General features: G+C 45.0%; 1 protein-coding gene across 1 annotated transcript in view; it reads left to right on the top strand.

Moving 5' to 3' along the window:
- The window catches only part of CACNG2 (calcium voltage-gated channel auxiliary subunit gamma 2), a 323,387-nt gene extending 304,736 nt beyond the window's left edge, over nucleotides 1-18,651 (top strand). Inside the window, exon 4 of the mRNA XM_085601327.1 lies at nucleotides 17,377-18,651. Coding sequence (XP_085457453.1) covers nucleotides 17,377-17,912 — 536 coding nt within the window. The 3' untranslated portion in view covers nucleotides 17,913-18,651. The remainder of the gene's footprint in view (nucleotides 1-17,376) is intronic.
- The last annotated feature ends 2,707 nt before the right edge of the window (nucleotides 18,652-21,358 follow it).

Genomic DNA, 21,358 nt, shown 5'->3' with positions numbered 1-21,358 from the left:
TTGGATTTACTAGTGCCCAACCGCAATCATATTCTGCACAGCAAGGAGCTGGGGACATGGCCGACATTTTTATTTATGAGTTAAACTGTTCTTTACATCCCTTCTTGGCTTTATCTGCGGTAGAAGCTATGTCCGAATGTATGATCCAACCACCTATATCAGAGGTGTCCTGTACAAGAAGATCGGACCAAAGCCACTTTTTTTGGATAACCACTGACACCGTGAATAGTTCCACATAGATTCTATTTCAATGTATCAAATGTGGATATCATCTCACCTCCTTCCCTTTAACGCAGGCCCTGATTACGAGGGGCCCGTTAATTCATATGGGCTCAGTAACAGAAATGTCCTCGCGTTATTCCCACAAAAAGTATAATTCCCATTATTTCCTTGCGCCTAAGTTACTGGGATTCTTACTAACTGTAAACATAGGGACAGGGAAATAACGAGAATGAGTGCAGGCTGCTTGTGATGAGCACCATAATGATAACCAGTAGTGTAAACTTTTCTGAGTTTGGTATGTGTTATTGCAAAAAATTCCCATTTAAATGTCTTTCTTTTGGATTAAGATTTATTTTGAAATAATTCTTCTCCTTCTGGGGCAAAAAATGTATCTGAAGTTTTATCATTTCTGATAGAGACTGCTGGCTGCAGATTACTCGCCTTTTGAATATTCCCCAGGCATCAGACTGTATTCAGAAACCATTCCATAGTACCTTTGCATGCCAGAAGGTGGCGCCCTGTGGCTCTGTAGAGACCCTGTTCCACTCCGCAAGTGACTTGCAGGGCCTATGTAGGCACCACTCCTGCACATTGATGTCAGTTCCTTTCTTTCTGCGCCACTAGACGTAGATCTGCTGCTTCTCTATTCTCTCAGAAACCCTTACCTCTATTTTTTCTCTTAAGAAAATGTTTTTTGTATACAAGGAAATGCAACAGTCCTTAATGGGCTTTAAGCCCTGTAGGGACTATCGCAAACAGATGGCTATGACAGATCCTCACCAGGTATGCCTGTGGTGTCTGGGATCGGGCCTTATCTCCAACACCTGTGAGACTGCGCATCAATGAACCAGAAGGCCATCAGGGAAAGCGAGACAAAACTTTGTAGCCAAACACAAGAAAATGCAGTGTCAGGCCACTTCAAGTCCCGCTCCTGTTCCAATGTCAGCGGAGCCACTCTGGGGGCCGGTCTTAGTTGCACACTAAGTCATCCGATAAGCAGAAAAAATAAAAGAAGTCAAAGCAGAGTTCTGCTCCTTCATGCCAGTCACACTTTCCTGATGAAGCACATGGGGGACACCAGCCATCACGCTGCCACTTTCGAAGTTGGCCAACTTTAGTGCCAATTCCCCAGCTGGTTCCAGCACAGCCTGAGTTTCCGGGTCTTTCAGCTCGCTGCACCAAATCGAATTCCACATAGCTATGCTCCAGCTCTTTGGATTTCTACTGACTCCCTCTGGTGCACCTTTTGGCCCCATGGATCTGAGAGTCCCTCTGTGTGGACTACGCAGGTGAGTATGCCCTTGGCACTAGCTGGACCCTCTGATCAACTTAAGCCCTCAGCTTAAGTTCCGACATCATTCCTGGTGCCGAAACCCACATCAGGCCTGGCTACTTCAGTGCCAATGACGACCTCTCCTCTCAAGGAGGCGGTTCCAATTGACCTCTCTGAAGCCAACTTGACGCCAGTCCAACTCAGGCCAGAGCTGTGCCCAAATAAAAACAAGCATTTACAATGCAATGGTCTCGGCATTGTCAAAGTTAGAGCTATTGGCATTGCTCATGACATTATTTTTGTTTATATTTTTGTTTTTAAAACATTTAAAGAAACGGCATTGTTATTTTCAATGTCACTAGCTGAATCACTCTCAAATGCGAGACCTATTGCATTTGCACCCACACACACAAAGCCACCCACACACACAGAGCCAACCACAGAGCCACTCACACAGAGCAACCCACCTACACACACACACACACACACACACACGCAGTAGCCCACTGACCTATTTACATTATGTGCACTTTGTGATCTGCAGGGTACATGTTATTTGCTGCAGGCACATTAACCCTATGTGCTACCTTTCCAGTAGTGAAAACTTCCACTAGACAAAACTTCGATCTCTCTCTAGGAATAACATTAATCACCATAGTCATTGTGACATTTTTATTGTTGCCCAAATTGCTGGAGGCCAGGAAGGAGGCAGCAAGCGCTTGTAAAACCTTAATTTACTAGCAAACATAATGTCTCCACCCAAAGTCAGCACCCGGTCTCACCGGTTGCACTGCCCTAGAGCTGCCCATTCTCAAGGGTGCTGTGACCTAAGTGACAGAGTCACTGTTGTTCTTGGCTATGCTGCTTCATAGGGCCGCTGATCATTGGAGATCAGCTTGATTCGAAGCTCTACTACATTTTGGCAGGTTGGGAAATCAAAACACATGCATGTAGAGCGATCTGATCCGCTTTATGTTTTGCAAGCAACAACACAAACAGCTGGTGACGGCCCTTACACACTGGTTGAAAACAGTAAACAGGTTAACATGATCTGAAACCTTACTTTACATGTCTGAAACATTGTGAAAGTTGTGCCAGTTCTAGGGAGTACATTTATACTATATGAAGCATTGTCTAAAAGCAGCATTCGCGAGTCACGAAGCAATGGGGGGCATGGGAAGGTAGGGAAGACTCAAGGAAACAGGGGGCGAAACCAGACTAGAAACGTATAGGCAACAACGTGAGTGGCATAAGGAACTGGGTTATAAGAGGACGGAAGCAAGACAGGGGCCTGAAGAAGCCAAGAGGCAAGGTGGGACAACATGACAGTGAAACGAGATAAGGTGCAATAAGGAGGAGGGCACAAAAGGAAGTTGGAAAAACAGCAGAGGGCATAAAAGGAAGGATCCAAAATCCCAAAGGACCCAGGGCATGAGAGAAGGAAGTAAAATAGTCATTTGAGATATTAAACCAGCCGGGTATTTATCCAGAGAGCACACGTGGGAGGTTGTCTGTGTCTCACGAGCATAGCGTTTTACTGCCCTGATAAAGGAAAATCAAAGCTGAAGCAAATTGGGCAGTAGAAAATGTAGGGCGTGCCAAATATGATGGTGGGGCAGAGTGAAATGTCGACTGTATAGTACCGGGATAAGGCCCAAAATGCAATCTTTCTCCACACTGTCACCTCACAACAGCTAGCGCTCCGCTACTGCTCCTCTCAGCAGCCATCAGTGGCAGTATGATAGCAGCTGCTGAGACATAGCATACCTCATTTCCTTGGAGAAAAAAAAAAGCTCCACTGCCCTTCCTCGAAATAGAAAATGAAGACCATACATACTGCTGACAAAACAGAACACACAAACATCAGAGTGGCCAGGCTGGAATGCAAAACGTAACACGATGCAAATGACAGGGTTGCAAACCACCTACACCACAATGCAGAAATCCACAGGCTCATTGACCAAATTCGTTTTCCAAGGTTTACATTAACAGAAGGAAAATGCCGGCTCGCTGATTGCGTTTGGTTAGGTTTTTCAACAACCCAAGATTTTGAGCAGAACGCGTTCCACTGAAACATCATTTCACATGAGATTGTGATTACTAAGGGTGGGTGGGGAAAAGCTTAGAGGAGAAACGACATTTCTCAGCGATAACCTCATACTAGACCACGAGAAAAGGTAGCAATTAAATACCATATCTGATTTCACATTGGCTAGCAGTAGTACTATTCGAGAAAATGCTGCATGTTTTTCTGTTCGACATTTCAACTGCTCTTGAGCAAAGACGTCATCGACACTATGAACTCCCTTGAGAGTAAGAGATGCTTTACGTTGATATACTTTAAAAAACCGGATATGCATCCCTCGTTTATTTGAAAATTATTTCACCCCTCCTCCCCAGTTGGTGAATTTCCAGCTGGCTTGTTAAAAGTGACCTCAAATTGCTGACATATTTGTGTACACCGAATGACAAAATGCCTATACAAAGAAAACAGCTGATCTTGGGACTTGCTTTTGTCATCTACCAGTGTCTGGTGATTTATTTTGGTATTTTTCTAGCCAACAGAAGGACTTTTCTTTTTTTCAGCTGTACATATATAGCCCAAAGTCCAAAAATCCATACGCCGCAGCTGAATACGACAGAAACAATTTCTAGCTAATTGGAATTTCCACCAGGCATACGTCTTGCAGATTATGAAAAGCCTAGTAGGGAACGAACACTGCACACTGGCATTCAGAGAAATGTACAGAAAGAATAAAAATGTATAAGCAAATGTAGACTGGTATCTAGACAGACACATTTTAAAATCGTGTGCAGTGTATCTAACGTACGGTACATTTCTTCAAGTCTCACGAGAAATGTGTCCTCTGGAAAGGACCGCACCAAGAGATGGGCAAAATTATAATGCTTAGCTTTTCATCAGGACATCATGGAGGCAGATGAAACAAAACAAAAGAAATCATCATTTCTGTTTACAGAGCAATCAACGAGTGGTGACACGGGAGGAAAGCGGCTAGGCCTGTGGTGAGAGACACTTGAGAACCATGTGCACCTTTCACCTTCAGAAATCCTGACTGTAAAGAAAGAGACCGTGCACACTGCACCCAGACAAACGGCAGCTGGCAGTAGAAATTGAGCATGCAACAAACCGGGCATCAGCAGGAAGGGCTGGCGTGTCACCAGCTGAACACACACAGACACACTGCCTCCCGTGCAGGCCTGGCTGGCACGGTGGGCTTTAAATATATCGGATTCATCAGCCCTGGTTAGAAGGCTTTCTGAGGTGGTTCAAAATGGAGGCGGTGCGCTCATTTAGTCCGGCGGTTCTCGATCCCAGACAATAGCCCTGCTCGCAGCCCCGGCGCAATAGGCCCCGCACAACCCTGGAGGAAATTACTACCTTTCACCTTCATAAACCCTGCCTGTAAAGAAAGAGACCGTGCACACTGCACCCAGACAAACGTCAGCTGGCAGTAGAAATTGAGCATGCAACAAACCGGGCATCAGCAGGAAGGGCTGGCGTGTCACCAGCTGAACACACACAGACACACTGCCTCCCGTGCAGGCCTGGCTGGCATGGTGGGCTTTAAATATATCGGATTCATCAGCCCTGGTTAGAAGGCTTTCTGAGGTGGTTCAAAATGGAGGCGGTGCGCTCATTTAGTCCGGCGGTTCTCGATCCCAGACAATAGCCCTGCTCGCAGCCCCGGCGCAATAGGCCCCGCACAACCCTGGAGGAAATTACTACCTTTCACCTTCATAAACCCTGCCTGTAAAGAAAGAGACCGTGCACACTGCACCCAGACAAACGTCAGCTGGCAGTAGAAATTGAGCATGCAACAAACCGGGCATCAGCAGGAAGGGCTGGCGTGTCACCAGCTGAACACACACAGACACACTGCCTCCCGTGCAGGCCTGGCTGGCACGGTGGGCTTTAAATATATCGGATTCATCAGCCCTGGTTAGAAGGCTTTCTGAGGTGGTTCAAAATGGAGGCGGTGCGCTCATTTAGTCCGGCGGTTCTCGATCCCAGACAATAGCCCTGCTCGCAGCCCCGGCGCAATAGGCCCCGCACAACCCTGGAGGAAATTACTACCTTTCACCTTCATAAACCCTGCCTGTAAAGAAAGAGACCGTGCACACTGCACCCAGACAAACGGCAGCTGGCAGTAGAAATTGAGCATGCAACAAACCGGGCATCAGCAGGAAGGGCTGGCGTGTCACCAGCTGAACACACACAGACACACTGCCTCCCGTGCAGGCCTGGCTGGCACGGTGGGCTTTAAATATATCGGATTCATCAGCCCTGGTTAGAAGGCTTTCTGAGGTGGTTCAAAATGGAGGCGGTGCACTCATTTAGTCCGGCGGTTCTCGATCCCAGACAATAGCCCTGCTCGCAGCCCCGGCGCAATAGGCCCCGCACAACCCTGGAGGAAATTACTACACAATCCAAATGGTGCTTCCGATCCGAGCCCGTGGATGCAGGAGATGGAGAGCACAGGCCGCCCCGGTGCACCGCCGCCTTTCTCCAAGGCAGAGAAAAAATGCCTCGGAGAAACGCCACGTCGTTTTCGGATTCGGGGGCGTGTTTTGCTGTTGTCTCCTCCCTGAGACTTCTCGCAAAAAACACGCCCCCCGATCCGAAAAGGACGGGGCATAATCGGAGTGACTGGACCTCTTCTCCAGTGGCTGGCCAGCATTTAAGAGGCCAGCCAATGGAGAACAGGAGAGAAGAGGGGCGGGTGCAAGCCCCTCTTCTCAAAGTCACTCCAACTCATTAAATCTCGGAGCGAGACTGCGCAAGCGCAGCCTTTCGCAGCCGAGACCTAACTCCAGCCCCTGCACTTGAATTTCCTTTCATTCATTGCATTCTCTCTTTGGCACTAATTCTGACAATGAGGGTGATGATGAGATTGATCAGCCCTATATCGAGGACAATTGGTATGAGGATTTGCAGGAGACCAGTGGGCTAGATACCCCTACCCCTCCAGAGACTGCTCTTTTCGCTCCCTTCGGCCCCACCATAGGAGAATTGTAGTGCTGCTCTATGGTGATCTGTAGGAAAGGGAAAATTCTAGACCCCTAGATCCCCACTATGGAGGTGAAAACAAGTGTGCTGACTGTGGTTCTGCATCCGGGACAGACTACTTCTGAGCACCTCCTCCCTTTCAATAAGACCCTGACTGATACCCTCATAGGGGCTTGGACCAAGCCTTGTTCTGGCCCCCAAATCTACAGACTGATTGCCAGGAGTCATCGCCCTGTCCTAGGCGACGCAGCCTTTTTTTCATAGCTCTCCAGAGAGCCTTGTAGTGCATGCTTCCTCCAGCCATAACAACCCCATCAATTTTCCAACCACTCTCCCTATCAGGGAGTCAAAGCGAGTGGAGACTTTTGGAAGACACCTCTTCTCATGAGCCATTTTGGCCCTACGAATGATCTCCGCATCCGGACAGCGATTCGGCACCAGTGTTACACCATCCATCTCCTACTACTCAGGACCCTCGTGATCAGGCCCACCTGCCTCCCTCATGCCGAACACTGGACCGTTCTTTTATGCCGCCAAACGGCTCCTAATACGCTCATACTGAACTTTCGAAGACTGGTGATCGCTTACTCTAGACTCGCGATCGCTTACTCTGCTTGTTGATACCAAGAGCGATTCCTGATACCGTCCTCACACTTTCAATTCTGGACACCCAGCTGGGTTGGAATTATCACTGGCTTGTGGCCCATCCCATTGATATTTGCAACCCGTACAGCCCTGAAGAAGTCATGGGATCACTCCCAAAGGTGACGAAACACGTATCGGTTGGTTGCTTTTTCGTGCCACATTGATTACATTTATTTCAACTCATCATTCTGGTGTTGACCACAAATTCTGTTATTGGACATTGAACATTCTATGACCATACTTTAACCCCAACTACGTGTGCCTGGGACTTCGTTGCTCATCCTATTTTGTGGATTTCTTGACTCACTTAACCACGGGGGTTTTAAGGTGTTTTGTTCCCCTGACCTGGTAGCACCGTACACACACGTGACTTTGCCAACATACGCATAATTTAGCTTGAGCGCCCTTCTCCCTGTCATTGTGAAAAAATCCTCACATCGACACAACGCCACATGTTTGCTTCATTATTACACAGTTACACTCAAGCCCTTTGGGGCTCAGTGGCACATATCCTCCCTGTTGTACCAAAGGACCTATGCCTGTTCCTTTCGCAGACGATCCAAGATGGTTGTGATGTGGCCAATTTCACAATTCGTTGGGGCTTGGATACCACTAACTCCTTTGGGTGAACTGCAGGCACCAGTGTTGCCATGTGTGGCAGTCATTGACTGGGTTCTACAGTGACCTCCAGTCCACCCTGATGGACATGCTGTTCGATGGGACTCATCTGTTAGGGGACAAGGCTGACTCAGCCCTTGAACGCTTCAAGAGAGTAAGGCAACTGCTCACTACCCGGATCTCTCTGCCCAGCCTCATCAACCACAACAATTCCACCGCTCCTTTAGTGGCTTTGTCCAAGGCATCCCTTACTTCCAGCCAGTCTAATCCCAGCAGGAAACCGAGCAGTTTAGCAGGAGAGGTCGAGGTGCCCACCGCCCACGCGGCCAAGGTCCGAATGCAGCCCAGTCAACCACCCTCAGCCCCACCTGTCAAACCTCTTTAGTGTACCCTTACAGCCACTGGGTAGGAGGCAGAATCAACCAATTCAATCCGGGTTTGCAAGCAATCGTATCTGACAGGTGGGTCCTGCAGATTGTTACAAAGTTTATGCTTTACTCTTCCTTTTGTCCCCGCCCCACCTTCCACTGTCCACCCAGTGACTGACAGAAGTCCATCTCTCCATTATGTGGCATAACATGCAAGCCTTTTTGGTCAAAGTGGATGTAAAGAGGGTGCCTGTGCCAGAAGTAGGGTGTGGTTGTTATTCCTGCGACTCTATGGAGCTCAAGAAGGACAGAGGCCTTCAGCCTATTCTAGATCTGTGCCTTCTCAATGCCTTCATCCGGAGGGAGACATTCAAAATGCTCACCCTTGCCCAGTTCTTGTCTGCCCTCGATCTTGGAAAGTGGATGGTGGCATTGGTCCTGCAGGGCACCTAATTCAACATACCTGTCATGCTGGGCCATTAGCGCTACCTGTGTTTGTAGTGGGACAGAAGCTCTTTCATTTTTCTCTACTTCCCTTTGGTCTCAACAGTGGCCCTCGGGTGTTCACCAAAGTGATGGTGTGGTGGCAGCACACCTTTGGAGGCCATGGATGCCAGTCTTCCCCTACCTCGACGGGTGGCTGTTGAGGGCTGGCTTGCCCAAGGCTGACATCATCCACCACCACCAGACTACAGCAAACCTCCTGTCATCTTTGGGGTTCAGACTAAATGTGCCGAAGACACATCTGACTCCTTCTCCGATGTATGCCTTCATCATGGGGACCTCTCCGACCAAATTCAGATTTTGGAGGAGACTGCAAAGGTCTGCAGTAGTGGTTAAGACAGCGGTAGACCCCCTCCCTTACCCACCCAGAGCTTACAGAGGTGACGAATGCATCCCTTCTGGGTTGTGGTGGTCACGTGGGGGAGGTGGAGAGAAGAGGCCTCTCATCTCTGGTGAAGCCCTAGCTCCATTACAACATTTGGAACTGAGAGCAATCCGCTTGGCGCTGAAAGCCTTCCTGTCGTCCATCAAGGAGAGGCTGGTATAGGTGCTCATGGACAACGCCATGGCCATATGATACTGCAACAAAAGGGTAGTCTGAGGTCACGGATCCTGTGCCAGGAGGCCTTTCTCCAATGGATTTGGTTGGGCTGCTAAGAGATCTTCCTGGTGATGAACCACCTGGCAGGCTCATTAAATGCAGGGGCGGTGGAACTCAGCTGTTGGCACCTAGATGATCACTAGTGGCAGTTACACCTGGAGATGGTGCAAGGTCTGTTTAGTACATGGGGAGAACCTTGGCTCGATCTGTTTACCACTGCCAAGAATGCTAATGTTAGCACTTCTGGGCGTTGGAGTTTCCAAGGTGTCACTCGCTTGGTGACACGTTTCACCTCGGGTGGGACTCAGGACTCCAGTACACCTTTTCATCTATACCACTCCTGCCCAGAGTTCTCTTGAAGATGAGAACTGTCTGGACCCAAGTCACCCTAGTGGCTCCAGAATGGGCACTGAGAGTGTAGTATCCAAAAGTAGTGGTTTGAGCATCTGCCCTCCGATTAGGCTGCCCCTCCAAGAGGATCTACTTTTGCAGCAGCAGGGCCATGTTCTTCACCCCGGCCTTCACAATCTTCACCTTCATGCATGAAGATTGAGTGGTCTTTCTTTGGGCACAGTTAAAGGTTATCTTTCGGCTTTCCTGCAATTCCCTGAGCAACCTTCCTTGTTTAAAACACCTGTTGTGATAAGGCGGAGGAGAGACTCCAGTGCTTGGACCCTAAAAGAGCGCTCACTTTCCTCATCAATCGTACAAAGGACCACCAGGTGGACAATCAACTTTTTGTAGATTTGCTGAAGCGAAAAAAAGCAAAGCTGTACAGAAGCATACCATACCGTGCTGGATCTTTCTCTGCATTAAGATCATCTGCACACTGGCTGAAAAGCAGCCTCCGAAGGACCGTGTTCTCATCCTACCGGGACCAAAGCTGCTACAACTGCATTAGAACGTGAATTCACTCTAATAGACATTTTCCAGGTGGATGCATAGGCAGCCTTCCATACATTCACAAAGTAATATTGCCTGGACTGCTAAGTCTGCCAAGAAGGGTAATTTGCCTGTTCGGACCTGCAGGACTTTCTGGTTTGAGTACATTCACATCCCGCCTCCAGTTTGGTACTGCTTTGGTATTTATTCACAAGGTGAGGAATCTGCATCTAGAAGTCTTTATCAGACTTTATTGGACTCTACCCTTTAATAAGGTCCCAAGTCTAGGAATCTGCACACTGCTCTGTCAGTTTGCTTTTTGGGCTCCATGTCTGGGGGCTCGGACAGCCTCGAAGGAAACCGACATCAGCGTGCAGGAGTAGCACCTATAAAGGCCCCAAACTTCACTTCCAGAGTAGAATAGCGTCAGTGCAGACCGTAGGGCACCCCCTTCCAGTGCACAGAGGTACTATGGTAAAGTTTCTGGATCCACTCTGACACCCATGGAATATTTAAAGGTGAGGAATCTGTGGCTAGATAGTCTTTACCAGAAAGAGGATACCAAAGGTAAGTAACTTGTTTGTTTGAATCTGTCCCCTAGTTATTGTTGCTCCTCATATTTTGGGTGAGACTGTTAATAAGTTGTTACATATTATGTTCCCCGACTACACCTATCAAATGGTTGGCTGTTCTTGTGTTCCATGCCGTAGATATGATTAATCAGCCTGGAAATTCTCTTTTAAGGAGTTTTTTTCTGCCTCTCATCCACGTTCTGGTAATTCTTTTAGTTTTCTTGAAACACTGGATTCAGATTGCAAAGCTGCGACTGGTGCTGTATCGGATGAAATTGTGCCTCTCAAGTTTGCCCCTTGGTACCCATTTCCAGCTTGGGAGGTTCTTTAATACACTTCGTGAGCCTGGGAACATTTAGCAAAAGCATTACAACTTCTGTACTTGGAAGAATTTTAAAATACGTGTATCTAGCACAGATAGATCCAAAACTGGTCAACGCATGCTTTCTTATATCAGTCTAAGACTTTAGGTGCCTGAATCACCCTTGTATTGTCTTCCAGTTGAAAAACACAACTTGAACCCTCTTCATCGGCCTTTGCCGTCAGTCTTCAGACCAAACAACATAAGTATTTACTTCTTTATTTCCAGCAAAGCTACTTATATTTGTTCAAGAATTCCAAATAAACAATTGAATAATACTGATTTAAGGGTCTCTCGCTTCCTGGGAACAGCAGTTCATGATGGTTAAGAATGGCTTTCTCATGACAGGTTTTTAAAATAACCTCTTGCATATGTAAATGATTTTCAGTTAGAATCATCATACATAAATTTGCCTTATGTAGACAGCCAAAAAGTCTTGTATTGACATGTCCCTTGTTGGCCAACACTGAAATCTTTTCCACTGCTAGCCAAAGAGACATATCTATCCTCTTGTGACTCTGTCTTTCTCTGCAGTAGATTCTAAGTGGTTCAGATGGAGGCCACACCGTTAGATCCTTCTTCATATGCTCTGTGGAGTGATTCTGTCTTATTATTTTTAGTTTTTACTCCGAACCACTACGATGCCTACTTATCATTGGTGGTATCTCCCTACATTGATATGATTAGGGCAATCTCCTTAATTCTGGGGTGTCATCTTTGGCTGGTATTCTACACCTCTGGTAACGTCTTATGCAATCGAGGACTGGATGCCCCCTCACCCTTTAACGGGGAACCCTTTCAAAATGAACATTCTTTATTTGTTCCTTTGTTTCTTCTCCACCTTCTGTCCTGTCCTGGACATCTGCTTTTTCTTCTTTTCGTATCCCCAACAGTTATATCTACTGCCCATGTAGTGGGATTTACAGTGAATTCGGCACTTCACCTGAACGCTTCATCTCAAAAGTAGCCCAAACCCGTAATTTCTAATTGCCCTTAATTCATCAGATTAAACCTTTTTTGTCGCACTTACATTTGTTTTTAGAAAATGCTTTCTTTTCTTTAGCTTTTGCTGCTTTCACCCCGAACCTTTAAGATCAATGTTTAAAGTTTCTGTCTGACTGGTAGTGGGTATGGAAATATTTGATCATTCTCATTCTCTTTTCCCAGCACTGGTTTCTTTTGGAAGCTTGTTCCTGATTTAACTTGGGTTGCACGACTTTTAAGGGTCCACCTGACTGGAAGCATGCAATGGTAACCCCTCTCATAAAAAAGCCCAATGCCGACCCTGACTTACCCTCCAACTATCGGCCCATCTCTCTGCTGCCGACCTTTTCAAAAAGTTTGGAGAAACACATCCACTCCCAGCTCTCCAAATTTGTCAAAACCAACAAAATCCTCCATCCTTTACAATCTGGTTTCAGAGCGGATTTCTCCACGGAAACAACACTACTGGGGGTAACGGAAAGGCTACGCCGCCATCTGGATACTGGAGATACTGTTGCCCTCATTTTATTAGACCTAAGCGCAGCATTCGATGCGGTATCTCACATAACACTAATCAATACGTTGAGATCACTAGGAATCTGTGGCTGAGCCTTAAAGTGGCTCGCCTCTTCCCTGGCTAACCGCACTTTCCAAATCTTTTACCCAATAGCCAGCTCTGACATCCATCCCTTCCCCTATGGGGTGCCTCAGGGCTCCATCCTTAGCCCTCTACTTTTTAACTTATATGTAAAACCCTTAGCCGACATTGCGGAAGATGTTGGGCTGACTCTGTTCTCCTACGCAGACGACTCCCAAATTATCTTCTCTCTCTCCATGGAAAGTACGGACGGATCATCCCCCCTTCAGCTAGGCCTAAGGAAAATTGCATCATGGATGAATACTAATCATCTAAAACTTAACAGGGAGAAAACCGAGGTCGTGATCCATGGCAAAAACAAAGATCTCTGGGGACCTCAACATTGGCCCTCTGAGAAGGGAGCACTTCCTTGTCCCTCCAGTCCAGTCCGCAACCTAGGCGTAACCATCAATGACTCGCTTACTATGCACCATCAAGCAGTTAAGGTAACTGCCACCTGTTTCACCATCTTGAAGTGGCTCAAAAAGATCATCTGGATTCTGCCTGATTTCACCCAGAGAACAGTAGTCCAAGCTCTTATCACCTCAAGACTGGACTACGGAAACGTTCTTTATCTCAGATCCAACAAGGCGGTGACTCGCAGGCTGCAGATGGTACAAAACTCTGCTGCAAGACTACTTTGCAGGGTTCCCAGAGCTACTTCCATCTCTAACCATCTGCGGGACTTGCATTGGCTCAGGGTTGAGAGCCAAATCAAGTTCAAAGCTCTGAGCTACATGTTCAAAATCAAAATAGGCACAGCACCTCAGTACTTACAATCGCTAGTCAGCCCCTACGTGCCTACCCGCTGCCTTCGCACCTCCACTCAAGGGAATTTCTCTGTACCCAGAATCAAACTATCTTGAAGGTGAGGTAGATCGTTCGCCTACCTTTGTTCCTCACTATGGAACTCACTTCCTTTAGCCATCCGTAACGAAACGGTCTACGCCCTTTTTCGCAAATCTTTGAAAACCCGGCTTTTTAACTAGTAATCTCACAAAGCTGCTACACACTCTTTTGGCCTGCTCCGGCGCCGGGAAACCCTTTTTGGGTAGCTGCTGCGCCTTAGAAATCTAATAAATAAATACATTAATAAATACCCTAAGAAGCCAAACCTATTAGAACAGTAAGGTTTACTTTTCAGAGGGTGTCGGTGTGGCTTGCAGCAATCTTTAGAGAGGCTAGGGATCAACAGGCCCCAGCACAAAAGACCAAACAGGGCACTCTCCGTTTGCCAGTCTTCTTTGGACATTCCTTCCTTTGGCAGTATGGATTTCCCCTTATCTTTTTTCGATTTGCACACTTCAGAATATTCAGCTGTTTCAGCTGGCTTTTAGGTCGAGCCTACTGCGGCTGTCTGTTGCGAGGCATACATAGTGTGACTTACCAAGAACACAGCAGGGATTGGAGCCATCCCATTTCTTGCCATTGGTTGCGTTTCCTGTCACTCTCATTTGCCTGCTTCTTATTCATGTCCCAGCTTGTCAATCTTGTGTTTGCCCCCCCATGGAGTATTGCCCCGTTGCAATCTCTTTGATTGGCTGGCATTACTGCTACCACTGCTTGCTTTTTAAACACCACTATTTTCTTTTGTGTGAAGCACTACATTTAAGTGTGTGTTTTTGAGCCATCTCCCTCGTGTACATCTTTCCCCTGTACTCCATGTTGCTCTCTACAGTCTAACTGCCTCTCCTCGCCCTCCTCCGGCTTGCACTCACCTATGTGCTTCTCTCCATTGCTTCCCCCCACACCACCCTCCGTGTTGCTTTCTCCAACCCCTTTTCTGCCTTTGCAACCTGCCTTCCCCCTGTTGTTTTTGTGTTTCTTCCAAGCCTCCCACCTGTCATTTTTACATCTCCTTCCATGTTGCTTTGGCATCCCTATCCTATCCATTTTGCTTCACCATTATCCCTTCATGCTCCCCGGCATTGCCTAGCTCTCCTCCTCTGTTGGTCTCTACCAGCCCACTTTAAAAAAATAAAAAACTGAAGTTTTTACATATTTTCTTTTCAGTTACAGATCTAACTTGGATCGGTAACTGAAAAGAAAAAAAAGTATGCGTCACTTTGTAGGAACACACTTGTGTGGAGTGCACGCCTAAAAAATGTCAAAGGCTTTTTTTTTTATACTTTAGCCATTGGCAAAGCCAATGGGTCACATGCATAAGATCTAGTGGCTTTGCCAATGCTTGTTCTATTTGGCATTAGTTAGGTCTGTTTGCGACTTTCAGTATATGTTCTTGTTTTCTGCTGACTACTTCTATATTTTGCTGATTATTTTATGATTATGTGTTTGCAAATTTTTCTTTTTGCTCTAATGTTGCCCAAATTTGATACTGCAGTGACATTTATCTCAATGATCCAAACCCAACAAACATTTAGGGCGAGGGCCCAGGTTATACAGTTTGTAAAAATAAGTTAAGGTTCAGTATGAGGGGCTGGCTTCCTGTTGGTTAAGATGAGAGTAGCCTTCTGTCAGGGCACAGGCGATGAGTGCCAGAGTTAATTTTAGGGGTGTCACGATTGATTATTTGGTGTTAGTAGTTAATGTTATCATATCTCAATTGAATTTACGGGTGACAGGAGTCCTTTTTCTATCACGATTCATGTTATGGGTTCAGGATTTCTGAAATAGTATCAGGAGTCATGTTATTGCAGTGGAATTCATGTTATGGTATCTGGATTCATAAAATGGTATTGGGATTCATATTGTGGTATTGGGATTATTTTACATGTGGTAATGATTTATGATATGGTATCCACAAGTGTCCGGATGCATGTTATGGAATTAAGGATTCATGATATGCTATCAGAATTCATGTTATGGGAGAAAATGCTCATGATGTTTGTATTTGGATTCATGTTGAGGGCACCAGAATTATTGAGATGGCATTAAGGGTATTAGGATGCAAGCTATGGGTTCAATAATCATTTTCTGGTATTGAGGTTCATGTTATGGCATCATGGCTCATGCTGTGTGTCAGGGTTTATATTGTGGGCAGCCACATTCACGATATGGGTATAAGGATCCATGAGATGGCGTCATGATTCAGGAGATGGTATCAGGATTCATGAGGCAGTACCAGAAGTTATGCTCTAGTATTAGGATTCAGGATATGGACATCCAAATTTGTGATATGGTGTCAGGACTCATGGTGTCGGTTTAAGGGTTCATAATTTGTAGGGCCACTAAAATTATGCAGCAACGGAGGACTAACGTATATGGTAGAGCTGATTAAATTAAGCTGCAAGTAAAAAGCTAATTATGCAGCATAATTCTGTGCGTACCATGTGAGGGGTATTTTGTTAGTTTGTAATGTTAACACAAGTTAAATCTGAGAAAATAAGCAACTGAAAGGTGGGCAGTTAACATTTGCAAAGATCTGACACCTTGTGACAGCAGGTGTAGCATTTCCTTTAGGAACAGTAGCTCCGTATGAGATGGAAACATTTTTTTTTTTAAATCTCAAAATTTTGCTATGCTAAATTATGTGGCTAGTTCAACAAATGCTTTATTATGTGGTAAATGCTGTTGCTGCAGAATCACTTAATTCCAGTGGCCCTGATTGTATGGTATCTAGATTAATAATATGGCTTTAAGCCTTATCAGAATTCACATTACAGGGGCACAGTTTCATGAGAGGGTATCATAATTCATGTTATGAATTCAGGATTCATGATATGGATATTTGGTTTAAGAAATGGTAACAGAAGTCATGTTATGGGCACCTGGATTCATTTTGTGGTGTCATCGTATGAGGTTTTAGTCGTGTGATGCATGTTAATGGTAGCATGATTAATGGATGGGATCAGAATTAATTTTATGGGATTTGGATTTGAAATATGGTATCACAATTTGTGATATATCATCAGGGTTCAATATTTTGTATCATGAGGAGATGGTAACATGTTTCACAATTTGGTATCAGGCTATTCCATGAGTATCACAATTTGCGATATGGGATCAGAGTTCACAATATCTGATCAGAATTCATGATATGGGATCAGGATTTATGATATGGGATTCTGGATTCACGATAGGCTATCAGAACTTAGAATATGGTATCACAATTCATGTTATGGAATGAAGAATTCCCGATATGCTATCAGAATTCAGCTATGGTAACAGAATCGGAAATGAGTTATTATCATTCATGTTATGTGTATCAGGATTCATCACGTGATATCAGGAATCAAGATTTTGAATCACAAGTCAGTTTTTGATAAGATTGGATGGACTTCGTTCACAGTTGTTTGTGTCTTGGATTATTTCCCTGCAGTGAACATTGATAGTGGTTACTACTGAATAGATGTGTGTCACTCATGGCTTCTTTGTTTCTTCTGTTTCCTTTCTCTGTCTTTCACTATCCACAATCCCTGCCTTTCATTTTCCTACTGTGAACCCTTCTTTCATCTTCATCCTTATTCTTTTGATTCCCAAATGTTATACATCATCTCATCTGTTATTTTTCTCCATCGGCTAAACATAAATCCGTACCCCCAAATCCTACATCTCATCCAATATTTTGTCCAAAACCAATCTTTGCTCTCAACATTCACACCTTGTGTCCTGAAATCATACAATAACTCATTACCTCAACCCTTAAATCCCTTTCCCATCATTTACATCATACATTTATCAACCTGTCCTCCACATTGCCCACACGTCCTCCCTCTCCAGGTCTGAGCAACATCATCGGGATCATCGTCTATATCTCGGCCAATGCGGGAGACCCGTCCAAGAGTGACTCCAAGAAGAATAGCTACTCATATGGCTGGTCCTTCTACTTTGGAGCCCTCTCCTTCATCATCGCTGAGATGGTGGGTGTATTGGCCGTGCACATGTTCATCGACCGACACAAACAGCTACGGGCCACAGCCCGTGCTACGGACTACCTTCAGTCCTCTGCCATTACCCGCATCCCAAGCTATCGCTACCGCTACCAGAGGCGCAGCCGCTCCAGCTCCCGCTCCACTGAGCCCTCACATTCCAGAGATGCCTCGCCCGTCGGAATGAAGGGCTTCAACACCCTGCCTTCAACAGAGATATCAATGTACACATTGAGCAGGGACCCCCTTAAGGCAGCCACCACACCCACAGCCACCTACAACTCCGACAGAGATAACAGTTTCCTTCAGGTTCACAACTGTATACAGAAGGACAGTAAGGACTCAGTTCATACCAATACAGCCAACCGGCGAACGACCCCAGTATGAGTCTGTGGGGCTCGGTGCGGACCGCCGTTGGAGGAAGAAGTGGCAGTGGTGTGGGGAAAAGGGCAAGGGTTGGGACCCATGGGTGGGTGACGGGTGAGGGGAGGAAAAAATGAGGGTTGGGGTGGAAGAAAGCGGGGACTGTCCAAAACGCAAAAAATGAACATTTAATTAAAAAAATAAAATAAAATGAAAGAGTAATAAAAATTACCAGGAGGAAAAAGTATTAAAAAAAAGAAAAAGAATGGGAAAAAACGAATGTTTTAAAAAAAAATAAAAAAAATAAAAACAAAATGAAAAGAAAATGCATGAAACGCCATGTACCATTTTAAAGAAATCATTTAAATAAAAAATGCCAAAAGGGTACCAAATGTAAAGGGGAGCATAATATTGAGGGGTTGGGGAGCTTTGGGAGGGTTTGGATTTATTTTGCTTTTTTAACCTGGAATCAGCTGACGATCAAGTCAAGAAAATAAAAAATAAGGGTTAATGGTCAGAAAGATTACATGGGGAAAAAGATTGTTCTGGTCTTTGTGAAAAAAAAAATGTTTGATTTATTTATTTACTTTTTTTTAAAACAGAGATATAAATAAAATGTAAATATCTAGAAGGAACACTTGGAAAAACATGCAGATGCCTTTCTTCCTTATTTTTATTTTGTTTTCAGATACTTCAAACTGTGAACATTTTAGTGTAAAAATAACAAAAATAAAAAACAGTTTTAGCCCTCTCACAAATCAGAAAGGAGGGCCAAAACGTAAACCAGACAGGGTGGCAGATGGGTTTTTTTTTTGCTTCAGAAGAAACGTGTCTTTTCTGAAAAGGAAATGAAATGATGGAAAATGGGAGTAAAAAACAGAAAATGAACAGGACTTTCACTTTTCAGAAATTGTTTTTAGTGGAAAGTAATTGCAGTACTGCAATCATTTGAACTTGGGGCCGAAACACAAAGCCATTCTGCCATTTCAAATCCAGTAATCGCCCAAAAAAATTCTGCTTACTTAACTCATTTTGTGATCTATTCCAAGTCTCTTAATTGCGATTTGCAAGGAACGTAACAGTTGCTTGCAACCACAATGCAGTTGCAAACCATTGATCAGTTCACTACATTTTAATGAAGTTGGTAACTGGTTCACAAAGAGGTAGGCGCGTCCTGTCACGCATCCCATCTTCGGGTGAGTCGGCAGTGTTCTAGGGCGCCACTGCCATCGCCCCGCCTCCCCAGGATATTTTCTTAACCAGGAAGTTTTAGTTTTTTAAACTTCACCAGTACCTTTAACGAACAGCTCTGGTCCTTTAAAAATCAGCTCATTTGGGATTGCAAACAAAGAGATGGTGGTCTGTTGTTCCTTGTGATTTGTTACAAACGCAGTGCTCATTATTAGTGACCTGCCTAATTAATATTCATTAGTCAGATTGTTCTGTGACTGGTGACTTTGCTGCGTGACCTATCGGTACCATAGGTCGCATCACAAAATTAAAGACTGCTGGCAAAAAATTGGTGTGCAATTTGCCACCACTTTTCGTGACCTGTCTTTTAATACATCAAGCCCCATATCCCAAAATCAGTTTTAAGGCCGTAGTTCAACTTCGCCATGCTCGTTTGACTCAAAACACCTTTTTCATTATGTCTGTTTCTTTGCAAATATTTTAGTGTCTTTCAGCTTCTTACAGCTTTCATTTCATGTTTGTTTGCATTTATTTTTGTGCATGCAGCTTTTTGACGTGGATTTTTCAAAAGCTTTTTATTGCTTTTACATTTTCAAAGAAAACCATTTGTTTGCAAAAACGTGGTTACTTGCCAATGTCAGAGTTATTAGCTTTGCCAATTCCTGTTCTTTTAAAGGGCCCCCTCTGCCCCTTCCCAATTCCATACTTCAGGCCCTCATTAGAGGAATGACCTCTCGCCACTCTCCTCAGAGGAATGACCCTCAGAAACGTCAGTCCTTTTAGTTTCATTTTCTCCTCATCCATTATCATCTCATTCTGGGTGTATCCAGCAGTCAGCACCCTTTTCCATCGGCTAAATATAAACTGCAGATCACATTTTTCACTCCTTGATCTTCTTTTAACTGTAGGGGCATACTCTACTGAGAATGCTCCCGGGGTGCTAATTCCGAGATCCCTTATAACAAAGTGCTTTGCACTTTTAAATTTGCCAGTAATCTTGGACCTAAAAGAGGTAGGATTTGCTAAGCTTTAAGATCAGTATTGAGTATAATAATGGCGTCACCAAAAAGACATCACATGATATTCATCCGACTAGGATATCACAGGAAATGAAATGAAAAGGCACTAAGATCAGACGAAATGAGGATCTTACTTTTGGATAATATGACACATGAAAAATGACGAGTTACAGGTGGGCAATGATGTCAGCCTTAACCTCACTATACCGCACAATTGAACACTTGGGTCTACATAACAAAATTACACAAGAAACAAGGGTAACCTAAATGGGATGGGGATGATTCTCCTTACCCACCAAAGGTAGCATGCTTCATCATCGGGAACCTCCTCGCACGGCGATACCTAGTCACGGTCCAGGCTACAACTCTTCCACTGAGAAAGAGGAGCTCAACTGATGTTTTCAGAGGTACAGTAGGTACTCTACCGTGAGCTAAAGGGTCCTGAGGTAAGCTTGCAAAAGTGATGTGATGGTTAAAACTGACTCCTCGGTGCGCATACACCTTTATTTGTGCGCCCCTGCGTCAGGATTAAAACAAAGGACACTGCAGAAGTGGATTAAACCTGCTGAGATGTGTGCACGGAGGAGGTCAACATGTTTCTGCCATGATACCCTCAGAGAAGGTGCAGCGGCATCTGTCAGGACCTACCGTAAATGTGCTAAAAAATAATGATATGTTACAATACAAAACCGTACAGTGATCGACTGGTAAATTTGAAGGGGATACACTGTCGGTCACCCGCAATTGTTGGGTATGACGCTTTAACTCGGGTGCCCAGCATGCGGCTAAGGATACTCTCTATCCTTCTTTGAGGGCGAGTCCAGCCACCACCGACGCCAGGTATGAGGACCTTAACCTCACTAACACATCTTGTCATTAAAAACATACCGGTCCTGTGCAAGGTTGCAAGTTAGCCTCTCCAACAGCATGTGCGCGGCATGCATATCAGAGCAGTGCACAGAGCAGATTACTGTTGGCCTTTCTCCTTATGCTCAGTGAGCCTGTTTAACACATTAAAAGGTTCAATTCTCAGCTTCTCAAAAAGCTGTATGATCACTCCCATAGATCTAAAGGCTGTAATATAGCTAACAAAGCAGTGGCCTACTGTCTAAAGGCGGAAAGTTGGCATTTTGTTGAACTGCATTCTCCTATGGCATTACCATCTTATCTGAGGCCACAATAATTGGAAAAGGAGCTTCCACTATATTGTTGTGTTTCCGGCCCAAATTTAGGTGATCCAATGTTAAAAAATATAACAAT

The sequence above is a fragment of the Triturus cristatus genome, chromosome 4_2 (assembly GCF_964204655.1).
Source record: "Triturus cristatus chromosome 4_2, aTriCri1.1, whole genome shotgun sequence".
NCBI lineage: Eukaryota > Metazoa > Chordata > Amphibia > Caudata > Salamandridae > Triturus > Triturus cristatus.
Note: the sequence above shows the minus strand (reverse complement) of the source record. Positions and strands in the feature narration are given on the sequence as shown.